We start from the raw sequence: 20,945 nt of genomic DNA, 5'->3' as shown, positions 1-20,945 counted from the left end.
TCAGCGACGCTCCATCCTCAAGGGGAATCGTAGTACGGGTCGTCACTTCCGACACTGCCGCATCAACTTTAGGGATGTTACACCATTTAATAAATTCTTCGTCCTCAATAGGAAACATTTTCTGAATTCTCTTTGTTGAACCTACTCTCTTATCCACACCCAGCCATTCTTTAGTTAGGATGTCCTTCACCACCTTATGCACCGGAAACGACCTTCCCTTTCTCGACCGATCTTCAAATAATGCATCAAATTCAGACTTTACGGGTTGTTTATAATTAAGTGTTCTATAAAGATTTTTCAGAACTGACTCTACTAGTTCCACATTAAACAGGCGTTCGTCCTCCAACACCTCGCCTGACTCTGCTGATGATCCACCGGACGCCTCCTTGTCCACATAATCATGCACAGATACATCCCCGTCATCTTTATCAAGGCTAGTCTGTGACCTGGACCTCTTATTCCCCGTATATTCCTCTTTAGAAATAAAATTCTTTTTCATCCAGTCTCTCATTTCTGCTAACTGTGCTGATATATTCATTCCAACATCTTTCTTTGTCAGACATTCCAAGCAAAGAACTGTCTCTCCAACAAAAGCTCTATCACATCCTGGACAGACTTTGGTATTCTTAGTTTTAGCCACTTTTTTCCTGGGCACTGGAGGCACACTACAAAGAAAAGAGAGAATACTAACTATCTGACTAGAAAAGTAAAATAACCTGTCCTCAAAAAGAGGACTTACCTGGGCAGCGGTGTAAAATTTTTTGGAGAGGCATCCTCCATGTTCAACTCCTGGCAAGTAAGCAACCAGCGCCTGTAACACCGACCAGGCGCTTTTTAAATGATGCCGCACGAGCAGCCGGCGTTCCCTCCTCCCTGCCGGAAGTAACAATACCCGGCGCGTACTTCCGGCTATCTGGAACGCACGCGGTCGTGACCCGCACGCCACGTGCATCCGCCGGAAGTGACGCCCGCCAACATGCGCGACCTGAGTACCGGAGCCGCCGGGAAGCCTGAAGCAGCGTGACGCTAAAGGTACACGCCAACGCCACCTGCGACCAACACCGGACCGCCGGCCTGCAGTAACATGACGCTCAGGTAGACATACCCAACGCCACCCGCGAGCCGAGTACCGGATGCGATACCATAGCGGGAGGGGAGGGGGAAAAAACACCGTGGGCTACCAGGTCCCGAGTCCTTGTAACCGGCCCTGGACACACATAGGCTTGAGGCACCGCCAGCCTTACCACCCAGGTCCCCCGGCAGCATAACCAGCCTACCGGGCCTTGTTTAAAAATAAAGATAAAAACTGACTAACTACCTGTCACAGACAGAAGGAGACAGGAAAAAGACTATGGTCAATGGGGAGGTGCCAGATTATATAGAGGAGGGGCTGGATCCTGGGGAAAAAACTACCTGTCTAATTGGAGAGGAGAGAAGGATGAACCCAATGTAATGGCTGCCATGAAGTATGAAGGATTGTATAGATGTGTATCTAGCTTTAGTCATTTGCAGCACAGTGAGCAGATCTACATGCTTGTAGCTTTAGTTGTGAAACATAATTAAAATGTGTTAATTTAACACTGTGCAAACAAATGTACACTGAACAGGCCCTATCCATTGTCTCAAGGCATACATGTAATTTAATCATGTTTCCTATACATATGTGTGGGAAATCAAACTCTGTTTAGTGGATTAAAATGTCACATCAGTATTTCTCAGATCCAGTCCTCACTGTACAACAACGCATGTCCCAGTATTATATAATATATTCAGAAGCCTGGATTACCACAAGACAATAATAGTTTTGATACTAGATATGCTTACTTTAAAAAAAAAAAATGATAATGCTACATGTAGGTAGTTGCTTGATTACAGTTTTGTTGGGGAATTAAACAGCTATTTTAGCCTACCCTTCCCCCACAACAAAAAAAAAACGGTTAGCAACACAAAGATTTGGTGATTTGTGAACACGTATGGTAACATAACATGGCAGGATAGCCAGCATACTGACCCATCACTCAGACACAGTGCCAGCTGGTGTATTATAATGCAGTGTCATTGTGCACCTTCCTGACAATTCCGGTTAGAGTTTCCCTGCCACTTGCAATGTACTGTATACTGTATTTTGGAAAAGACTACATATCCTCAGGGCCGGTGCCACCACTAGGCAAGTCTAGGCATTTGCCTAGGGTGCCGGCCACTGGAGGGCGGTAGTGAGCCACAGGAGGAAGAAGCAGCAGCAGGAAGCTATGCTACCGCAGAGGAGAGCCCGGGGTAACTTTGAACTAGAAGCTGCAGCAACAACAAGCAACTATTAGGTGAGTTATATTCGGATCCCCCCCTCCTCCCCCCCCCCCCCCACGCCGGAGCCAGCGCATGTACCTTGCTGCCGCTGACAGACTGTCAGTCTGAGTCCCCATCCCTGGCTGCCACCCGCCGCCCGGTCATCAGCTACAGCAGCCTGTAGCTGATGACCGGGCTACAGGCTGCTGTAGCGGCCGCCGCCCCAGCCCCCGCTGGCCAGTCAGCCTCAATCCAATCCCCCCCCCCCCCCCCCGGTGCGCTGGACTGACACAATGCTTCCTTGTAAATCCCCCCACCCGCCCACCCAGCTACTCAGTCAGTGACAGTCTGTGCTGGCTGTACTTAATTCATAATAAATTAAATAATCACTGTCTGTAGTAGGCAGCTGCTGATGTGGGGACTAGCTGTGTGCCCACTGCCCAGTACAGTATAATCATGCACCCACCCTGCACATAGAAATGAATGGACAGCCAGTGACTGGCTGAGAGCTCTCTGACTGAGAGAGCTCTCAGCCAATCACTGACTGTCCATACATTTGTATGTGTGCCCGCTGCTAATCGGATTCCCTTGCACCAGTGGCGTAACTCCCAATGGGGGGGGGGGGGGGGGCGTATCCTGTAGGTTTGCCTAGGGCGCCTAGATGCCTTGCACCGGCCCTGCATACCCTCCAACATGACCCATTCCATTAGGTACAAATGCGCTGTTCCTGGACTTCCCTGCCAGTGGCAGTTACAGACGCTGGATTCCAGCACAGTCCATAATTCACATCAACTGCCAGTGAGTCCAGGACAGTGTCTGGAGTGGCTCCCCTATTTGAATATTGGTCTGTGCTGCAGCCCCGCCTCTGCAAGTCCAGGAACAGAGCATTTTGTACCAAATGGAATTGGTCATGTTGGAGGGTATGGGACTGGTACTGGTACCAGGTACTACCTCCTTCTGGGAGCAGTACTATAACACCACTATCTGCTATTGCAACCAAAGCCTCACTGTAGTGAAAGCACACTTGCGAGGATTTCAGTGAATGCAGGAATACACTTCCGGCAACAGTAACAGCACGTCACAACATTGTGCCTTGGAGCTGGAAACCTTTTCTAATGGTTCTCATTAAAACGCACTTGAGAAGAGGCTATAAGAGCTAGTTTCTAGTGCAGAGGGGAAGAAGGACATGCTTTGGTTGCCAGGGAGCACTGCTATGTCACCATGGCAACCAAGATTTGTCTAGCCTTACGCTACAGACATATTTTTTGGATACTGCACAAAAACATGAAAAAATGCATTAGTATTTAGCATTAATTGCAAAAATTGCCTCCCATAGTTTATAATGCACTGTTCAACAGCAATATTGCTACTTCTTACCGTCTATATTAAGCATCATTTTCCACATGGCAGGTCGGACAGACTGGTGAAATCCAAACCAGACTTCTCTCCCCCCTCCAAGAGGGTGGTCATACCCTTCTGGAGCAGAGAAGAAGGAACGTCCCACAGGGGTGTACCTTTAAAATATTAAAGAAAATAAACAAGCAATTATAAAAATAATAATACAAAAAAATGATTACCAAAAAACTACATTTCAAACAAATGGCAAAAATCTACGTTTCTAAATAATCTCTGCTCATTGGCTATCTGGTATTACGCCAATATGAAAATTTAAATTGATCCCTAGTTCTTCTCCCAATCTACTGATTCTTTACAACCCCAACTTCCATCTGGGTAAGATAAGTATCATATTTTCACAGTGAAAATAGGGATACCTTCTCTACTTGAAAGCCAGGGAAGCTAATTTTCCTCAAGTCTCCCAGATTGAGACAGACACAGCTCTTCCATATAGAAATTTCAGTAAATTTCTACAACTCCGACATGATCATTTTAAAGCGAAACACCTCATTAGTAGACCTCTTTGCACCTTCAGAGCTAATGCTTAAGCTCTCTCATATTGCTTGTTGAGTAGTCTTCTCCTCTACACCATAACCCATAAAACCACTTGGAAGGTTGATCGGTTTACTGCTTTAGATGAGGTAGAATGGGCCGAGGTCTGGGATAATCGGGTGTCCGAATAAAGGAGAATACTTATAAGTTATTATAACTTATAAATCCTTCTGATGAAATCACCACACATACAGAGCGGAGAAACGCGTCAAGGGTTTCTTTGGGGTCCATACCCCTTACTATATTGACCACCCGGAACGTCTGCCACTTTTAAAACTCGTGGAACACAGCCTTCCCCTCCGTTATCAACTTCTCAGTGTCCCACAGCAGTTTGTCTGCTTATTTTTGCAGCTCGCACAACGTGCCTTCACTCAAGCACAGGATAGTGCGGCTCAATCCCTGCCAAATCTACAACAGGGGTCTGCTGGCACAAGCTGACCATTGAGCGGGTGTAGCTGGAGCCACACCAGACGCTTTCTTCAATTGCTGCGGCAGGATCTCTCTGCTACCTTACATCATCAGGAGAGGTATCGCTGTTTGCTCATAGCCACTGAGGCTTTTTCAGATTATCTAAATAAGCCGGCTGTTTTCCACTAAGTATTGGATAATAACTATACCCACATTCCTCCATTGTTGGGACCTAATGGAACTATTGCGATAACATCAATTTCTCATAAGTCCAGATCTATTTGAGACTATTTATACCTTTTTAAAAGGTGGGGATCTTAGTTACCACTCCGGAGATCACAAGATCACAAGACCATTATATTCCCCATATGAAGTCTCTATGAGATGAAACGCGTTGGGTCTCTACAAGCGTTTTTTTTACCTTGACAATCCTATGAAGATTAATAAACAATTATTGGAAATACATCTCCTGTTTACTTCACTGGATTTTGGATCTTGCAAGAGTGCATTGTGGACTTTATTTTAGGCGCCATACCACTATTGGGTAAAAATATTGGGCTTTGTTAGTTCCCTATCCCTCAGGGAACACAGTGGGGAGGCTGCCGAGTTTATAACTGTGAAATCTTATTGTAATCTTATTGTAAACATATTTTGTGTAATAGGCTTTAGCGCGAATTGGAATATTGGGGATAAATATATATATATATATATATATATATATATATATATATATATGTATTTATATTTATTCTCTTCCTCATATGAGCTGTTATATTTGTCAAATGTTTTTAATTTATGAATTATTTTATGTATAGTTTTTAAGAATTAAATCATATATAATTAAAATACATTTTGATATTCTTAATTCTCCAGTTGTGTGGGGCTCTCTCCTATATATACACAATTAAATAAATAAATGTATTTAGAGAATATAATTGTATAGATCTATTTTATTATATAGATGGTACTGCGTGCCTTTCGATTGAGCAGTATATGTCCGGCATACCGCATACATGCTAGAGAGGATGTGCTATGGAAGGTACCTTTCTATATAAATGGTAATCTTGCCTAAACATAGATCTTTGGAATGAAATAATAGATTGCATTAGATGCATGCTAAATATTTCTATGTCATATGACCTTAAATCAGCCATGGCCAAACTATGTCCCTCCAGTTGTTGTGAAACTACAAGTCCCATCATGCCTTGCCACAGTTTTGCTATTAGGGAATGCTAAAACTATGGCAAGGCATGCTGGGATGTGTAGTTTCACAACAGCTGCAGAGCCACAGTTTGGGCATGCCTGCCCTAAGTATATTCTCCTCCCTCTCGGCAAATGTTTCCCATTTTCTTAGGAACTTTGTGATGCATATCAAGGATCTTGCAAGGATGCCTTGGGTTGGCAGTCCAGCACCAAATCAAATTATTTAAGGTCAAAATGAAAGGCAACACCAATGCTAGTGGCTGCCAATCATAAAATATGTAGATAACTAAAAGCACAACTAGACCACCACAAAACTGACCCTAAGGATCACAGGAAGTTACAATTTACTTAATTTTATATTTTTTTCCAAATGAATCAATAAAAAACATTTACCCTTGGGGTGCCCTGAAAAAAATGCTGATGCAATATATACATATAGATTTACTCATTTTCCTATCCAAAAGGACCCACCCCAAGGTTTCTCTTTTTCTTCTCTTGTTCTTCTTTTCTTCCCTCCTCTTTCTCTTTTCGTCTTTCTTTCTCCTCTACGACCTACTGTACCTCACTATCATGCATGCTGGTGCTTTCTTTTCTTATTAACTGTGTTTCAAAAATGGATAACAAGGTTTTTTGTAGGGACCGGAGATGTATTTTGTTGATCATTTCTGTTACTAAGATTTTGATAGTCTTGGTCCCTGTTGTTCATTGCGATCTACTTAATCAAAATGTGTAAAAAATATCTTTACTTAAGAACTTAATGATTGCCCCAGTACAGTGCAATAGTAGTCCCTGGAAAACTCCTTGCACCAACAATAGTTTGAACATTTCTGTCTAATAAAACATCCAAATACAGGCCCTGATTTGGTTGATTTGGTAAGCTGTGCCCGCATGCAGGAGAAATCATTTGATCACTGGCGACCATCAAATGATTTCCCTTGCCTTCTCAAATATAAGTCAGTGGATACTGAGTTATATTTTTGGGCAGCGGGATGAGACAGGGCGGACGTCATGTTACGTAAGCCACCTGTCCCTGGCACACCTCGTTCCACCCGACATCCCATGGGAACACCAAGCGTTTTCATGGGGATGCCCATGAAACACTGCCATTCCCATGTCCGTGTGCCACCACCTCCTCCGTCCTGCCCTCAGTCCCCCCTCCCTCTGCGAATGGCCCGGCGTCATTGTAAACCACTGAGGTCGTTTGCATTCGGGGTTTGGGCCTGTGCAGAAGTGCGTATACATAAACTTTGACCATCGGGACATACGTATATGCGACCTTACAAACTAGTACACACCATAGCGTGTGTGAATTCCCATAGCAGCCCCCCCCTCTCAAAAAAATAAAATAAAAATGATTACACATGAGCCTTTGCCTCGGTTGAATATCTTCATCCAAAGGCATCTGGCTGAGAAGAGGTCGTTTTACTCTTTCATTCAAATCCAACATTTATTGTTACAATATTTAGTGGGAGTAGCATTTTCTCCTGCAGGAAACCCATGGTGTAAGAACCCCAGAGATACTTGCTTGAATAGCATTAAGCACTGTAAGCCAATTTAAAGTTAGGAGAACATCCAACTACATATTGTAAACAAGATTGCAAATAGAAAATACTGTACATTTTGTGCTCTTTGGAATCAGTGTAAAATACACAAACTAGTGTAAAGGTGGTGTGATTATTCTGAAACACAGTATAAAAAGGTGGTATGTCTTTGCAGCAGGTAACCCTGTTTACCCCGATTGTAAAAACAGGTCTCCAATTTGCCCCTCTGGCAGGACAATATGCTAAGCTGAAAATCTACCCAACCATTACAAAGATCACACTTAATTTAGAAATATATTTGATATGTATGTAAATGTAACAAATAGAGGCTTCTCCGACAGGCCACCTACTTCATGGAGGGCAGATGTCGTAACACTACATCAACTGCATGGACAGGGTTCGTGCTTATTGGCTTGTCCAGTTCCAATGGTTCAGGAAGAGACCTCCCAGTGAGTACCTCATGCAGCAGGTGCCAGCTTATCCGAGACACAAATTTTATGGAGACCTTGAAGGGACGATCTTTCCCCCCTTCTCCTGGTAATGTCACATCCAAATCCACCTGGCAAATAAAAAATAAGTACAACACATAGAAGCAGAAGGAACTCAATGAAGCTGCTGTAGCCTCTCAATTCCTGCTGTCTGTGCATACCCAGAGGAGCAAGGAGGACTGATGAGACATAGGTATACATACAAACTCACAGCTGCAGCAGCACTGTCAGAGCGGAGGTTCAGCAGCAAGGGATGCTTCCTGCAATATTGTCTCACTTTACCCTTTGTAACTGAACACCCCAGATTCTCACTGGTGGATTGTGTGTAATATATAGGAGTAAGCACTGCACTAGATGATACTATGCCAGTACACTCCCCTGTACTTACAACACCATAAGCATGTATATATTGGGTACAAGGTATGCTCCTGCACCCCATGTACACTAACCTTGTGCCACCAAGAAGGACCCGCCTTCATGCAATATCATCAGGGGCATTCCTGTAAAGTTGGTATTGTGCAATGAAAGCAAAGACTCAGGAAATGTTCTAGACTGGAATCTTTGCATACCCTACCTTACCAAATATTACTGGCAAAGTGGAGCAGCAGAGGAGACCAGCTTGCCGATACACAGTGTGCAGTCTTAAAAGCACAGATCTTGAGGGCCAATCAACTTGAGTTATACAATTTTTTTTTAACTCGTTCCATGTTGCATAACACATGCATTTTTAGGACCCAATTAACTGTGTAAATCAAGTTTATGACCTGGGATACAAATATACATATAACCAGTTATATAATTCTTCACTACAACTTTTTTCTAATGCACTTCAGATAGTGCTTATACTGTATGCAGTGCCATCCACTCTTTAAACATTAAATCAGTTTTACCTATAATTTTAGTGCATTAGAAAAAAGGTTGAAGTAAACAACCAGTACTGTAGCTAAACTTTTTTTAAAGGAACAAAGAATTGGTAGCAGTGCTCAAATGATAGAGTGGGTGAATCAATTGCAATTTAAAAATACATTTTTAATAAAACATGATTAACAATCTACACCTAATGGCAATAGCAGCAAGGGTTTCCTGATCCTGTAAATAATAAATAGTAATGAACCAATGGTAACCTGCACTGTCCACGTTAGACAAAAGTCCCAGTCATGGATGGGGTCCACACGGCAATTATCCTGAGTACTGTACAAGGGAGTGGCTGATGTATGGCTGCAGCCCACCTTCAACCAATGGTTTGTGGGATCCAAGTGGTCCAAGTGGTCGGCAAGCTGGTCTCCTCTGCAGCAATACATCAGCCACTCCCTCGTACAGTACTCAGGATAATTGCCGTGTGGACCTCATCCATGACTGGGACTTTTGTCTAACGTGGACAGTGCAGGTTACCATTGGTTCATTACTATTTATTATTTACAGGATCAGGAAACTCTTGCTGCTATTGCCATTAGGTGTTTATTGTTAATCATGTTTTATTAAAAATGTATTTTTAAATTGCAATTGATTCAGCCACTCTATCATTTGAGCGCTGCTACCAATTCTTTGTTCCTTTTGTGTATTTTCATGGGACTGACCATCCCCTTTCTTTAGCAGCTGCTTTTTAGGGAAACCACTCGTGAAACGAGCGCTCTGGTTATTTTAACTTTTGTCAAACTTTTTTTAAAGGCCATGGAAATTTATCATCTATGCTATTTAGAATAATTGACTGCGTCATTCTATCTATTCAAGAAGGAAATCATTCTGGTCAATGTATTACAGCTCAACACTAGCTGGATTGTCAGACTTCAGCACCTAAAGGCTTGAATAAAGTATTACATTTATGGTGCGGTCATGGTGCATGTTGGCACAAATGACCGAGATAAAGAGAGGTGGGTTGTCCTTAAAAATGATTTCAGGAATCTAGGCCATAAGGCAAGGACATCCAAGGTAATTTTCTCAGAAATATTAGCTGTACCACGCGCTAGGCCAGGTCGGGGAAGACAGCATTGAATACGGCCCCGCAGCCATCTCCCCCGTCAGGAGATGGTTGCGGGAGCACGCCAAACATTGAATACCCCACTAAAGGGACATACACACTGGGCGACTATGCCCAGCGTGTATGGACAGCGATGATAGCATTCATCGCTGGGGAGGGAAAGCCGCTCAGTGCATACACACTGAGCGGCTTTTCCCCTGCCCGAGGCGGTCAGTAGGGAGAAGACAGCTTTGCATATCCGTCCTCAAAGCCACTCATCCTATGGTTATACCAGCAGATGAACGGCTTTCCCGGTGATGATGCGGGAGCGTGCAGCAGCATTCACCGCTCATCGCCAGGGCATACACACTGGATGGCTTTGAGCTAAAAGCCGCTCAAACATTCTGTTATGAGCGACTTTCAGCTCAAAGTCGCCCAGTGTGTATGGGCCTTTAGTGTTAACAAATAATATGGATTTGGTATCAAATACCAATGTAATAGAACATCTGGGAAACAGGGACCACAACATGGTTTCACTGGAAAATAGATTCGGCAAACAACAATACAAGGGACCATCTAAAATATATTTAAAAAAAAAAATCTCAAAATACGTTTTATTGATCCTCATAAATCACAAAGTATACAGATGAAAAGGACATAAAACAGTAATATTAAGTGAGGAGCAATCCACCATTTTCAAAATTTCCAAACAAACATCACCATCTAAAATATTTAACTTCAGGAAAGCAAAATTTGTATTACTTTTTAAGGAATATTTAAAATAAATATAATGGAATGCTCTATTTGAGAGGAAGTACGTAGAGGAATATTGTTAGATTAATAAATACATTTATCCCAAATGGAAACAAGGGTAATATCAGCAGGACAAATCCTTTGTGGCTTCCCGTAAGGGAAGCAATAAACAATAAGAAGAGAGTGTTTAAGTATACATATACACTCATAAATTACAAAGCAGTGAATAAAATTTGTAAAAGGGAAATCAAAGCAGCTAAAACTGAAAAGCTAATCGCCACGGAAAGAAAAACAAATTACAAAGATTTTTAAATACAACAATAATGGAAATAGTATTACTAAGAATAATGAAAAGGCAGAATTGTTAAAACACATTTTTCTCATATTTGTTTACTAGGGAGTAGAAACTACAAGCACAGAAGAGATCCTCAAAAGGCTTTGCAAAGTTAAAACAAGTAAATCACCAGGTCCGAATTCAGATTCACCCTAGGGTCCACATTGGCAATGTGTTCCCTCCCTCCGGGTCACCTCTCTATGGGCTGCCGAGCCGGTTATCTCTATTATACAAGCGCAGAGACCGTGATTTCCCTTCTATGGGCTGTTGCCGAAGCAGCCCATAGAAGCTGTCCGCATGTGCAGTCCAGGAGGATTGAACTGCACATGTGCCAGTCCTGGAGCCTGTCATCATAGTACAGGTGCCAGGAACACCTGTGTGTGGTGGGGACCAGGAGAAGCAGCTACGGGGGTGCTTACATCGCGGCCAGCGGCAGCCCCCTTCCTTCCCAAAGGTTTAGGTTGACAATAGTTCAGACTAGAGGAGAGAAGATTCTATACCCTTAAAAGGAAAGGCTTTTTTACGGTTAAGGCAGTAAAGCTATGGAACTCTCTTCCAGAAGAGGTATTGACATTGAACACATTTAAAATAAGGTTGGACAAACATTTATTGGGGAAAAATCAAAACATTCAGGGGTACAATCGATAACCACTATTTAACCAATGCTAAATGAAAGAATATATTTCGAATAGGGGAAGACAAATCTAGGTTAATGGTTGAACTTGATGGACACAAGTATTTTTTTTAACTACTATGTTAAGCTTTTTTTTAATGACAGAATGAGCCTTCTGATTACTTACAAATAATCCTTTTGATATGAATGACACATTGGGTCTATTTGTTCAGATATGATGGGGTAAATTTACTAAAACTTCTAAAAGTGAAAATGGAGATGCTGCCCATAGCAACCAATCAGATTCGGTCGATCATTTTCCAGGATGCAAAATCATTTACCAAACTTGTGCACTTGGTATAGAATACAGATTTACTAGCGCCTATTGCAAATTAAATGGAAATACTTATGTTGGTAAAAGACATTTATAACGAATATTTACGCACAGCCATAATTTGGATACATTGTATTAGCCATGTATGTAACAGTTCACTTAAACTTTGGGGGTGATTCAGCTTGGCTCAGCCAAGAGCAAATTCGGTCTGGGGACTGATGGTGCAGATCTGCGCATGCGCATCGGCGAAAATACGCATGTGCAGGGCCGCTGTGCGAATGCCTTTGGCAACTATCATGGTCACTTATGAACAGGTGTGGTTATCACGCACATTCGCAGGTACACTAGGTGTGATCGAGGGTACATATACATACACAGCTTGGCATACCTAGTCTTTGCCGCGATGCGTGTGCACATCCATACGCATCTCATCAGTGATGAGCTACTACATCTGTACATAAACATATTTACACAAATGTATCACAATATAAAATAGTGAGCTTGTTAAAATATTGTAACGCCATCACATTCACTTACCCCAGTAGATGCTACAGGCAGTGGATTGGCGGTGTATAGGCTCCTTTTCCCATCATAAACTGGTCGACGATCACCAAATATGGTGACTTTGAAATGCTGGACCATGGAATCGACAACCTCCCTAGTGAAAAGGATAAGGGAAATAAATGGACCTCTATTTTACATCTCAATTTAGGTCACAACCAAAAAGTAAAATGTCCAACAGTTGCCAGCAAAAGAGCAAGGGTCTGACTCATAGTGAAATGAACACAGGCCAGCAGAGCATATTTTGTTTTTGTTTTTTCACAGTGTGTGCTCTGGAACCAAGCCTACTACAGTACAATTTCATTCACATCTCCACTTGGGACTGGTAGGGCATAAATGGGCTGTAAAGGGATTGTTCTAACAAGGTCAAAATTCAGTAAGGGCCTGTCTCCAGAACATTAGGCTATGCAGGGTCAAACCTTTCTAGTGTTATCTTGTGCACCCTTGTGTACTGATAATTAATAGTATCAAGTTCAGTGTACGGATATGGGGAAAGTGCCGCGTGACAGCAATTACGGTTGACTGTGTTTAACGCCATCTCCAGAGCTAATCTGCTAGAACTAGGACAGTTCTCAGATTTCATCATAGGAACTGATGTGATTATGGGTGTTAGCAGACGTATAACTGGGAGCGATTTATCGGCACCTTTACTGCTTGCAGCAATGGAAACACTCTTAAAACTAAGAGTTGTAAAATATCTCAAAACCAGCTATTTACAAGATCCGAAACAGCATGGGTTTACTGGGGAAAGATCATGTCAAACAAATCTTATTGACTTTTTTGACTGGGTGACTAAAGTAATAAATCAAGGTGGGGCTGTAGATGTAGCTTATCTAGACTTTAGTAAGGCTTTTGATACTGTCCCACATCACGGACTGTTAAATAAACTTGAAAGCTTGGGATTGGATTCTAAGATAATTGAATGGATAAGAGCGTGGTTGCAGGACAGAAAACAGAGAGTTGTAGTAAACGGAGTACAGTCAAAGGAGGGAAAGGTTACAAGTGGGGTACCCCAGGGATCTGTACTTGGACCAGTGCTTTTTAATATCTTTATTGGTGATATTGCAAATGGAATTGAGGGTAAAATATGCCTTTTTGCAGATGACACAAAGGTATGCAACAGGGTAGACATACCAGGAGGGGTAAAACAAATCATTGATGATCTAGGTAGATTAGAGGAATGTTCAAGAGCATGGCAACTACAGTTTAATGCCAAAAAATGCAAAATCATGCACTTGGGTCTCAAAAATCCAAAGACTAACTATAGTATAAATGGCACTATAATGGAAACTACTGAGGAAGAGAGGGATCTAGGTGTCACTATTTCAGGGGACTTTAAGGCAGGTAGGCAATGTAAAAAAAGCAATGAAGAAGGCAAGTCAGATGCTTGGTTACATAGGAAGCGGTATCAGCAGTAGAAAGAAAGAAGTAATAATGCCACTGTATAGGTCATTGGTACGACCTCATCTAGAATACTGTGTTCAGTTCTGGTGGCCATATCTCCAGAAGGATATAAATACATTAGAGACTGTACAAAGAAGGGCAACTAAAATGGTGCATGGCCTGTTTTGGTCTTGTCCTAGAATTACCCTTTATTGGGAAGTGGTATTTGAACTAATAAATAAGGTCTTAGCTCTATCCCTCTTACCTTCACCCCTCATAGCCCTGCTAAACTATCTCCCTAATTCAGTACCTCCCCATCTCCTCTATGTACTAGGCCACATTTGCATCGCAGCACGCGCCTCGCTAGCACAGTGTTGGAAGCAAGCGGCCCCTCCCTCTTATCTTAGAGTCGTGCAGAAAACCCACATGCACTTTCTGATGGAAACGGACAATCCCCCATGGCTCCCATCCCCACCTACCTCTATGGCTCAGTGGAACCCCTGGAGAGAATTCTCGAACACGAAAGAAGGTGCTGAGTTAATCAAACATAGTATGAATGATTCCCCTCCCCCCAGCACTCCTACTCCACAGTAGGCAAAAGTGTATGTTTTTCCTCGACTTACGATCCTGGACTACGACTCTATTATACATCTCCCTGTCATACCGTACTGTATTGCATCACCGCTATATTGCTTGACCTGTTATATCATGTACGAAATCAATGGCTATTATTGGTGACCACCTATTGAACGTTTGAATGCTTGATTACTATTGGAATGTTCCCTCTCCCCCCCTCCCCCTTTTTTCCTTTCTGTCCCCCCCCCCCCCCCCTCCCCCTGTTCAATTTTTTTTTTTGTTTCATTTGTAAAAGCTGAAAAGTTTTCAATAAAAATTTATTGAAGTTAAAATGGTGCATGGCCTACATCACAAAACGTACCAGGAAAGACTAAAAGATCTTAATATGTATACTTTAGAGAAGAGAAGGGAAAGTGGGGACATGGTAGAAACTTTCAAATATATCAAGGGCTTTAACAAGGTACAGGTGGGAGACATTCTTTACAGGAAGAGGAGCAGCAGAACAAGAGCACATGCACTGAAACTAGAGGGAGGAAGATTCAGGGGAAATTTAAGGAAGAATTACTTCACAGAAAGAGTAGTAGATAAGTGAAATAGCCTCCCATTAGAGGTGGTAAACGCAAATACAGTAGTACAATTTAAACATGCTTGGGATAGGCATATTGATATCCTTACAAAAAAAATAAGGATCAAATATGGTTTGAGGTAACTTTTTAAAAAAAAAGGGGCACACTAGATGGGCCAAGTGGTTCTTATCTGTTGTCAAATTCTATGTTTCAATGTTTCCAACTATCCATACATACATCTGCTAGACCGGTTCCATGGTTTTGTTTCATTTATAGAACTGGCTAAAACAGATACAGTATAACCTGTCTGTGCAGCCACTCCCAACAGAAATCTATTCTGTATGGTTATTTTATATTCATGTTCCAATAGAGCCACTTCTATATTAACAATTATATAAACATATTGCATCAATAAGGCCAACCCACATTTATTAACACATGATGAACTAGATGGACTAATGTCTTTTTTTCAACCTCACAAATTATGGCCCTTATTCTGGTTCACTCTCAGAGGCAAATTCCTTCTCAAATGGACAAAACCATGTGCACTGCAGGGGGGGTCTGATGTAACATGTGCAGATAGAACAAAATTTGTGAGAGTTATTTTGTGTCTGTGCAGGGAAAATAAGGACCGCTTTATTTTTACACTGCAATATAGCTCTAACTTTCATGTAAAACCCCACCCAAATCGAATTCTTTCTGCACAAGTTACATCTGCCCCCCCTGCAGCGGACATGGTTTTTCCATTTGAGAAGGAATTTGCCTTTGCGAATGAACCAGAATAAGGGTCAATGTTACTTTGTTGAATAATTTTACTCTACTTTAGGTTTAGTACTGGGGCAGAGACCTGGCATTAAGAGGTGTCCTTCGTGAGTGCTCTGCATTTGGTTGGTTTACTCAAAATAGGTGTCAGTTCTTTTGAGGAGCAGTGTTCTTTGCTAGTGCTAGACAGCATATACTTAAGATGGGATGAAAATGTGCTGGTTTTGTACAAAAAGTTCACATTTATATAAACTATATATATATATATTTATTACTTTGTACCATACATATCAGCAGCACTATAGCCTAATAGAGTGCACATGTGTGAAGGAATGGTCTACTTCCTACTTGTGGTTGCCAAATAATTAATTCCAAAAGGATTTGATTAATGAACAGTCAGGTAGAGATTTTGGACAATATAATAGTTAAAGCGTAGGTCACATATGCTAATCTGGTGCATAAAAATAACAAAGTATTTGGGCTAGGGTTGAATAGAGGATGGGACATTTATGAAGTTTCATGTGACTTACAAGAATGGAGGTATTTGACACTTTTGTTTTAAAAAGCTTGCCCACAAATGTTTAAATTGATTACTCAAATAAATATCCCCCATTCAGTAAAAAGGTAAATCATCGGACATAAAATGTTGGTACTCTTTACCTAGAACGGCGCCCATCACATGTACATCGCATGCCATTATAATGGCATGCGATGCGACCGATGCGATGCCCGCGATTTCACATAAAAATACATGTTAAAATGTAAATCGCGTCGGTCGCATCACATGCGACCAAAAAAATCGCATGCGATGCGACCGACGCGATTACCGCGATTTCACATAGGGAACAATGTTAAATGGCCCAATTGACCCGATTTTACATAGGGAACAATGTTAAATGGGCCACAGAGCCCAAATAGGCACCCTCAAGTGTGAAATGGCCCCCTCAATTGTTAACGCCACCCCACGATCAACGTCAACCCGAAGCGTGGCGAGCGCAGCGAGCCCGCGAGGGGCGGCGGTACGCGTCCTCCGACCTTTTCATACCCCCACTATCCACGTCGGCGAGCGTACGCGGATACCTGTGGAGCCCGCAAGGGGACGCGGATACCTGTGAAGGTATCCGCGTCCGCTCGCCACACTTTCTATTCTCAACTCCACGCCGCGTGGATAGTGGGGGTATGAAAAGGTCAGAGGACGCATACCGCCGCCCCTCGCGGGCTCGCTGCGCTCGCCACGCTTCGGGTTGACGTTGATCGTGGGGTGGCGTTAATAATTGGGGGGGCCATTTCACACTTGAGGGTGCCTATTTGGGCTCTGTGGGCCATTTAACATTGTTCCCTATGTGAAATCGCGGTAATCACGTCGGTCGCATCGCATGCGATTTTTTGGTCGCATGCGATGCGACCGACGCGATTTTTTACCTTGCGATGCCCAAGATCCAAATCTTGGGCGCCGTTCTAGGTAAAGAGTACCAAAATGTTTTATCTTTGCATGGAGACATTGCCAAAACACATTATACTATAGACCCCTACACATTATAGCAGGGATGGCCAGCCAATCAGAGGCATGGAGCCAAAAAATAGTTAGAAATCGCGTCGTGCGTCCACCGCTTACCCGCTAGTCTTGGTTCATTCTCCATGGCATGATGTGCATGGAGTTTCCCTGAGTCCTAGTCTGCTTCCCACACTTATCTGAAGCCGCTCCCATGCTGCATGATGCCGCCATAACACTTGCAGTCACATGACTAGATTCCTTAAATAATTAACCTGTAACCTTGATACTCTGACCTGTGCACTTGATCATGTGATCAAGGTGTGCACAGGTACTTCCTGGGGTTAACTGATGCTGCGACTTGCAGCCAATCACAGACAGGCAGGGGGGATATAGGTCAGGCCTCTGGACCTTCATCCTTGCCTTTAACAACGTGTCTGATCCCTGTGTACTCCCCAGAAGTCAGCGTTCTAGGCTACAGGTTCCCTGTTCCAGAGTCACCTAATATATATATATATATATATATATATATATATATATATATATATATATATATATATATATATATATATATATATATATATATATATATATATATATATATATATATATATATATATATACATACATACACATACTGTACACCTGCGATCTGCTGCTGTTGCTGCTATTCAAGCTCCCTAGTTAGCCTTTCACCTGCCAGGTTACCTCCCAGCTAATAACATTTATAGCTTTCAGGAGAAGAGGTCTGAGCTTCCCAGCTTCCACCAGCAGAGATTACTATTGGCTCCCAAACCAGTACCATCATCGACTCCTTAGACACAGGTCTCTACTCTCAAGTCTACACAGTCGGTCCATGGCTCCCAGGCCGTCGACACCCATCTCTGCTCCCAAGCAGTTGACATCCATCTTGGTTCCCAGGCCGACGCAGACCCTCTCGGCTCCCGGGCCGACACAGACCCTCACGGCTCCCAGGCCATCAACAAGTATCTCTGGCTCCCAGGCCGACACAGTCAACAGTTCCCAAGACTACTCAGTCCATGGCTTCCAAGGAAAGAGTAAACCAAAGACTCTAGTTCCCCAGCACACGGCCATCACTATCCATCCCTCAGTTAGGTGTGGGAACTCTGTCAGGTGGCTGCGACCTGTCCACCAAACGCAGGGAAGTCAAAACCTCCTTGCAGGGGTCCCTGGTGAACAGTTGGTGGGGTTAGACTCAACGCCTCTGTTCAGAGTGTCATCAACTCCCCCACCTAGCTGTGTCCTCAGTGCCCAGTGTTCTATGAATTGTCCTGATCTTAAGCCTCCAGTGTTCCAGTTCCCTGACCCTTCTACTGGCTCACTGCTGCCACAGCCGGGACACCAAATACCATTGTCCTGACAAATATGGTAAGACAAAGAGCAGATACCAAGCAACAAAAAATGGGCATGGCCTAGTACCCACAAGGACATACATCATTTTAAAACGGGTTGTGGTCTAGCTGGCACAAAGCCATGCCCCATTTTTGGGCTTATGCCTTTAGAATAATGCACCTAGCACTCACTACAGCAGCACTTTAACTGGTATGCTATTAGCTCTTGCAAATGGCGCATTACTGAGGCTGTATATATAAAGATTTCAGACCCTTGAGTAGTGTTCACGCTAAGCTCTTTTAGCAGGCTGCTGCACCTTGCCCGATTTTTAAAGGGCAAAATGTGCCCTGCTCCTTTAGCAGCATCCTGCTAGAATAGCCTGCCTGTCCTTACTGCAGCACTGCACTGCTATCTAATATGATCCTCGTGGACAAGTACAGTAATATACCACTGACAGAGGAAAGTTTTGATTACTGAGTGGCCAACCTGTTCCTCCCTCCGTAGAGCGTCCAGTGCATGTGCCGACCACCAGGTCATGCTAGAAGAATGAGCCGGCTGTGGAGGAACATGTGAATGCGGAAGAATACCTCTCGGCAAGGACTTACTCCATATACTCCTGCGACCACGTCCCAGCAGTGCCAAAGCTGAGAAATAACTGGTTGAGTGCTGGAGCTGCATCATATTAAGAAAAGAGCCACATGCAGCTTGATTGGCCACCCCTGCACTAGAGGATATTTTAAAAGATATTGCCCAGAAAGGGCCTTCTAAAAGATCATGTTTAAGCATTGTCTAGCGTGTACACTCAATATCATTAATGATGTGCATTTCTACGCATCATTAATTGACCCCTCCTTTCTACTGAACATGTAGGTCGATTTTGGCTATATAAACAATGACCTGTATGTTCAGCGGGTCCTGGTTACATCACTGAACGATATTGTTTACAGATATTGTTCAGTTTGTACTCTCAATTCGACCACCTGTGGCCGCAGCAGATATCGTCGACTATCTGCTGCAGCCAGGATCGCCTCGCGTGTGTGGGGTTTTGGTTGCCAGATTGAGTTAACATTAGCAGTTGTCCCAGGTGTTGCCTTGATTTGGCTTCTTTCTCCGGTGTCTGTACTACTTTGTTCAGCCTGCCCTCTCGGGTTCTTTATCTTCTGCCCTCACTACCCCTCTGTGTCTTTATCTCCTGCCCTGACTTATGGGGCTTACACATGTAGCGATCCCCGGGCATTTGTAAGCGATCACACTAGATCATTTAGAAAATCACCCTACATCGCTCTGTGTGTAGGGGCATAGCGATATCAGGGTCACTGGGGTCAGGGCCAGTGTTCTCAAAGCAAACACTGGCCCCAACAGATCGCTCAGCTGTGCAGCGCTGTGTGCTGAACGTTCTAGCATCTCTCATCTCAATGTACGTAAGCCCCTTTACTTTCTACTCTCTCTGTGGGCTCCGAATGGTAAGGCAATTTAGATGTTCAGTGAGTGAGCAGCACCAGTACTTGGGAACATAAGAAGTGGTCCGACAGGCACGAAGGGTTTGTGGTGAGCATTTTAATGCAAGGGGGCATCTTAATAAGACATAAGTGGGTTTGATTTTGCTATGATTTACTTATTTGCCAATTTATTGCAATTTCGCAGGAAAAAGTAGTTGGAAACTCACAAGGTGTTTGACAAGCACCACTACCCAAGGACGTACACTTGGCTAAGCGGCTTGCAGATTATAAAACAATAAAGGAGTGAAAGTTTTGGCATGCCATACTCTATTACAGTTAGTTCTTACCGGTTAACTCTGCGCGGGCATTTGTCTGGTTTAATATCCACCTCATAGAGGTAGACGTCAATCTTTGGGATTTCCACTTGAAAGCAGTTGGCCAGCAGTTTGATGGGTTTCCCCATGGTGCCATAGCCAGGCCGTCTGGGCACCACGAAAAAGGGCTGCGCCCCCACGGGTCCTACAGGGCAAGAAAAAAAAAGGAACAATTAACCATTGTTATGTATTAGGAATAACATTTAAAAATTCTATTTATATAAAATAGAACTTAATCCAGGTTTACAGGGTATATTGTAACTTTACCAATAGACAAATGTTCATAGGAAATTTGTTGTGGAAAGAGAAATGTAAAAAAAACTGTTCACTTATTCAAATTCAGGCTATTTTCGCATATTTGCATGTGGTGACTATTTGTGTAATATATGGGTTAACTTTTGGGAATCACAAAGAAAAACAGAATACTGGATTAAGTTTAAGATTGTAAACTCTATAGATGGTGAGATTTGTACGATTTCAAAGGATTGGGCAAAATCACATGTTTTTGACATCCACTTCAACACAATGCTCTTGCTTGTGCACATCAGATCGGAGGTCAGGCGTGCTGCACATAGGAT

General features: G+C 43.0%; 1 protein-coding gene across 2 annotated transcripts in view; it reads right to left on the bottom strand.

The window, feature by feature from the left end:
- Positions 1–20,945, bottom strand: part of LOC146060369 (protein argonaute-3) — a 114,786-nt gene that overhangs the window by 55,286 nt on the left and 38,555 nt on the right. For both annotated transcript variants that reach the window (XM_083173506.1, XM_083173507.1), the window contains exons 2-5: positions 20,341–20,512; positions 12,399–12,519; positions 7,733–7,941; positions 3,661–3,797 (exon numbers count right to left, since the gene is read on the bottom strand). In XM_083173506.1, the coding sequence (XP_083029632.1) occupies positions 3,661–3,797; positions 7,733–7,941; positions 12,399–12,519; positions 20,341–20,512 (639 nt within the window). The remainder of the gene's footprint in view (positions 1–3,660; positions 3,798–7,732; positions 7,942–12,398; positions 12,520–20,340; positions 20,513–20,945) is intronic.

The sequence above is a fragment of the Crinia signifera genome, chromosome 2, assembly GCF_055691185.1.
Source record: "Crinia signifera chromosome 2, ASM5569118v1, whole genome shotgun sequence".
Lineage (NCBI taxonomy): Eukaryota > Metazoa > Chordata > Amphibia > Anura > Myobatrachidae > Crinia > Crinia signifera.
This window is presented reverse-complemented; position numbering and strand designations above follow the sequence as displayed.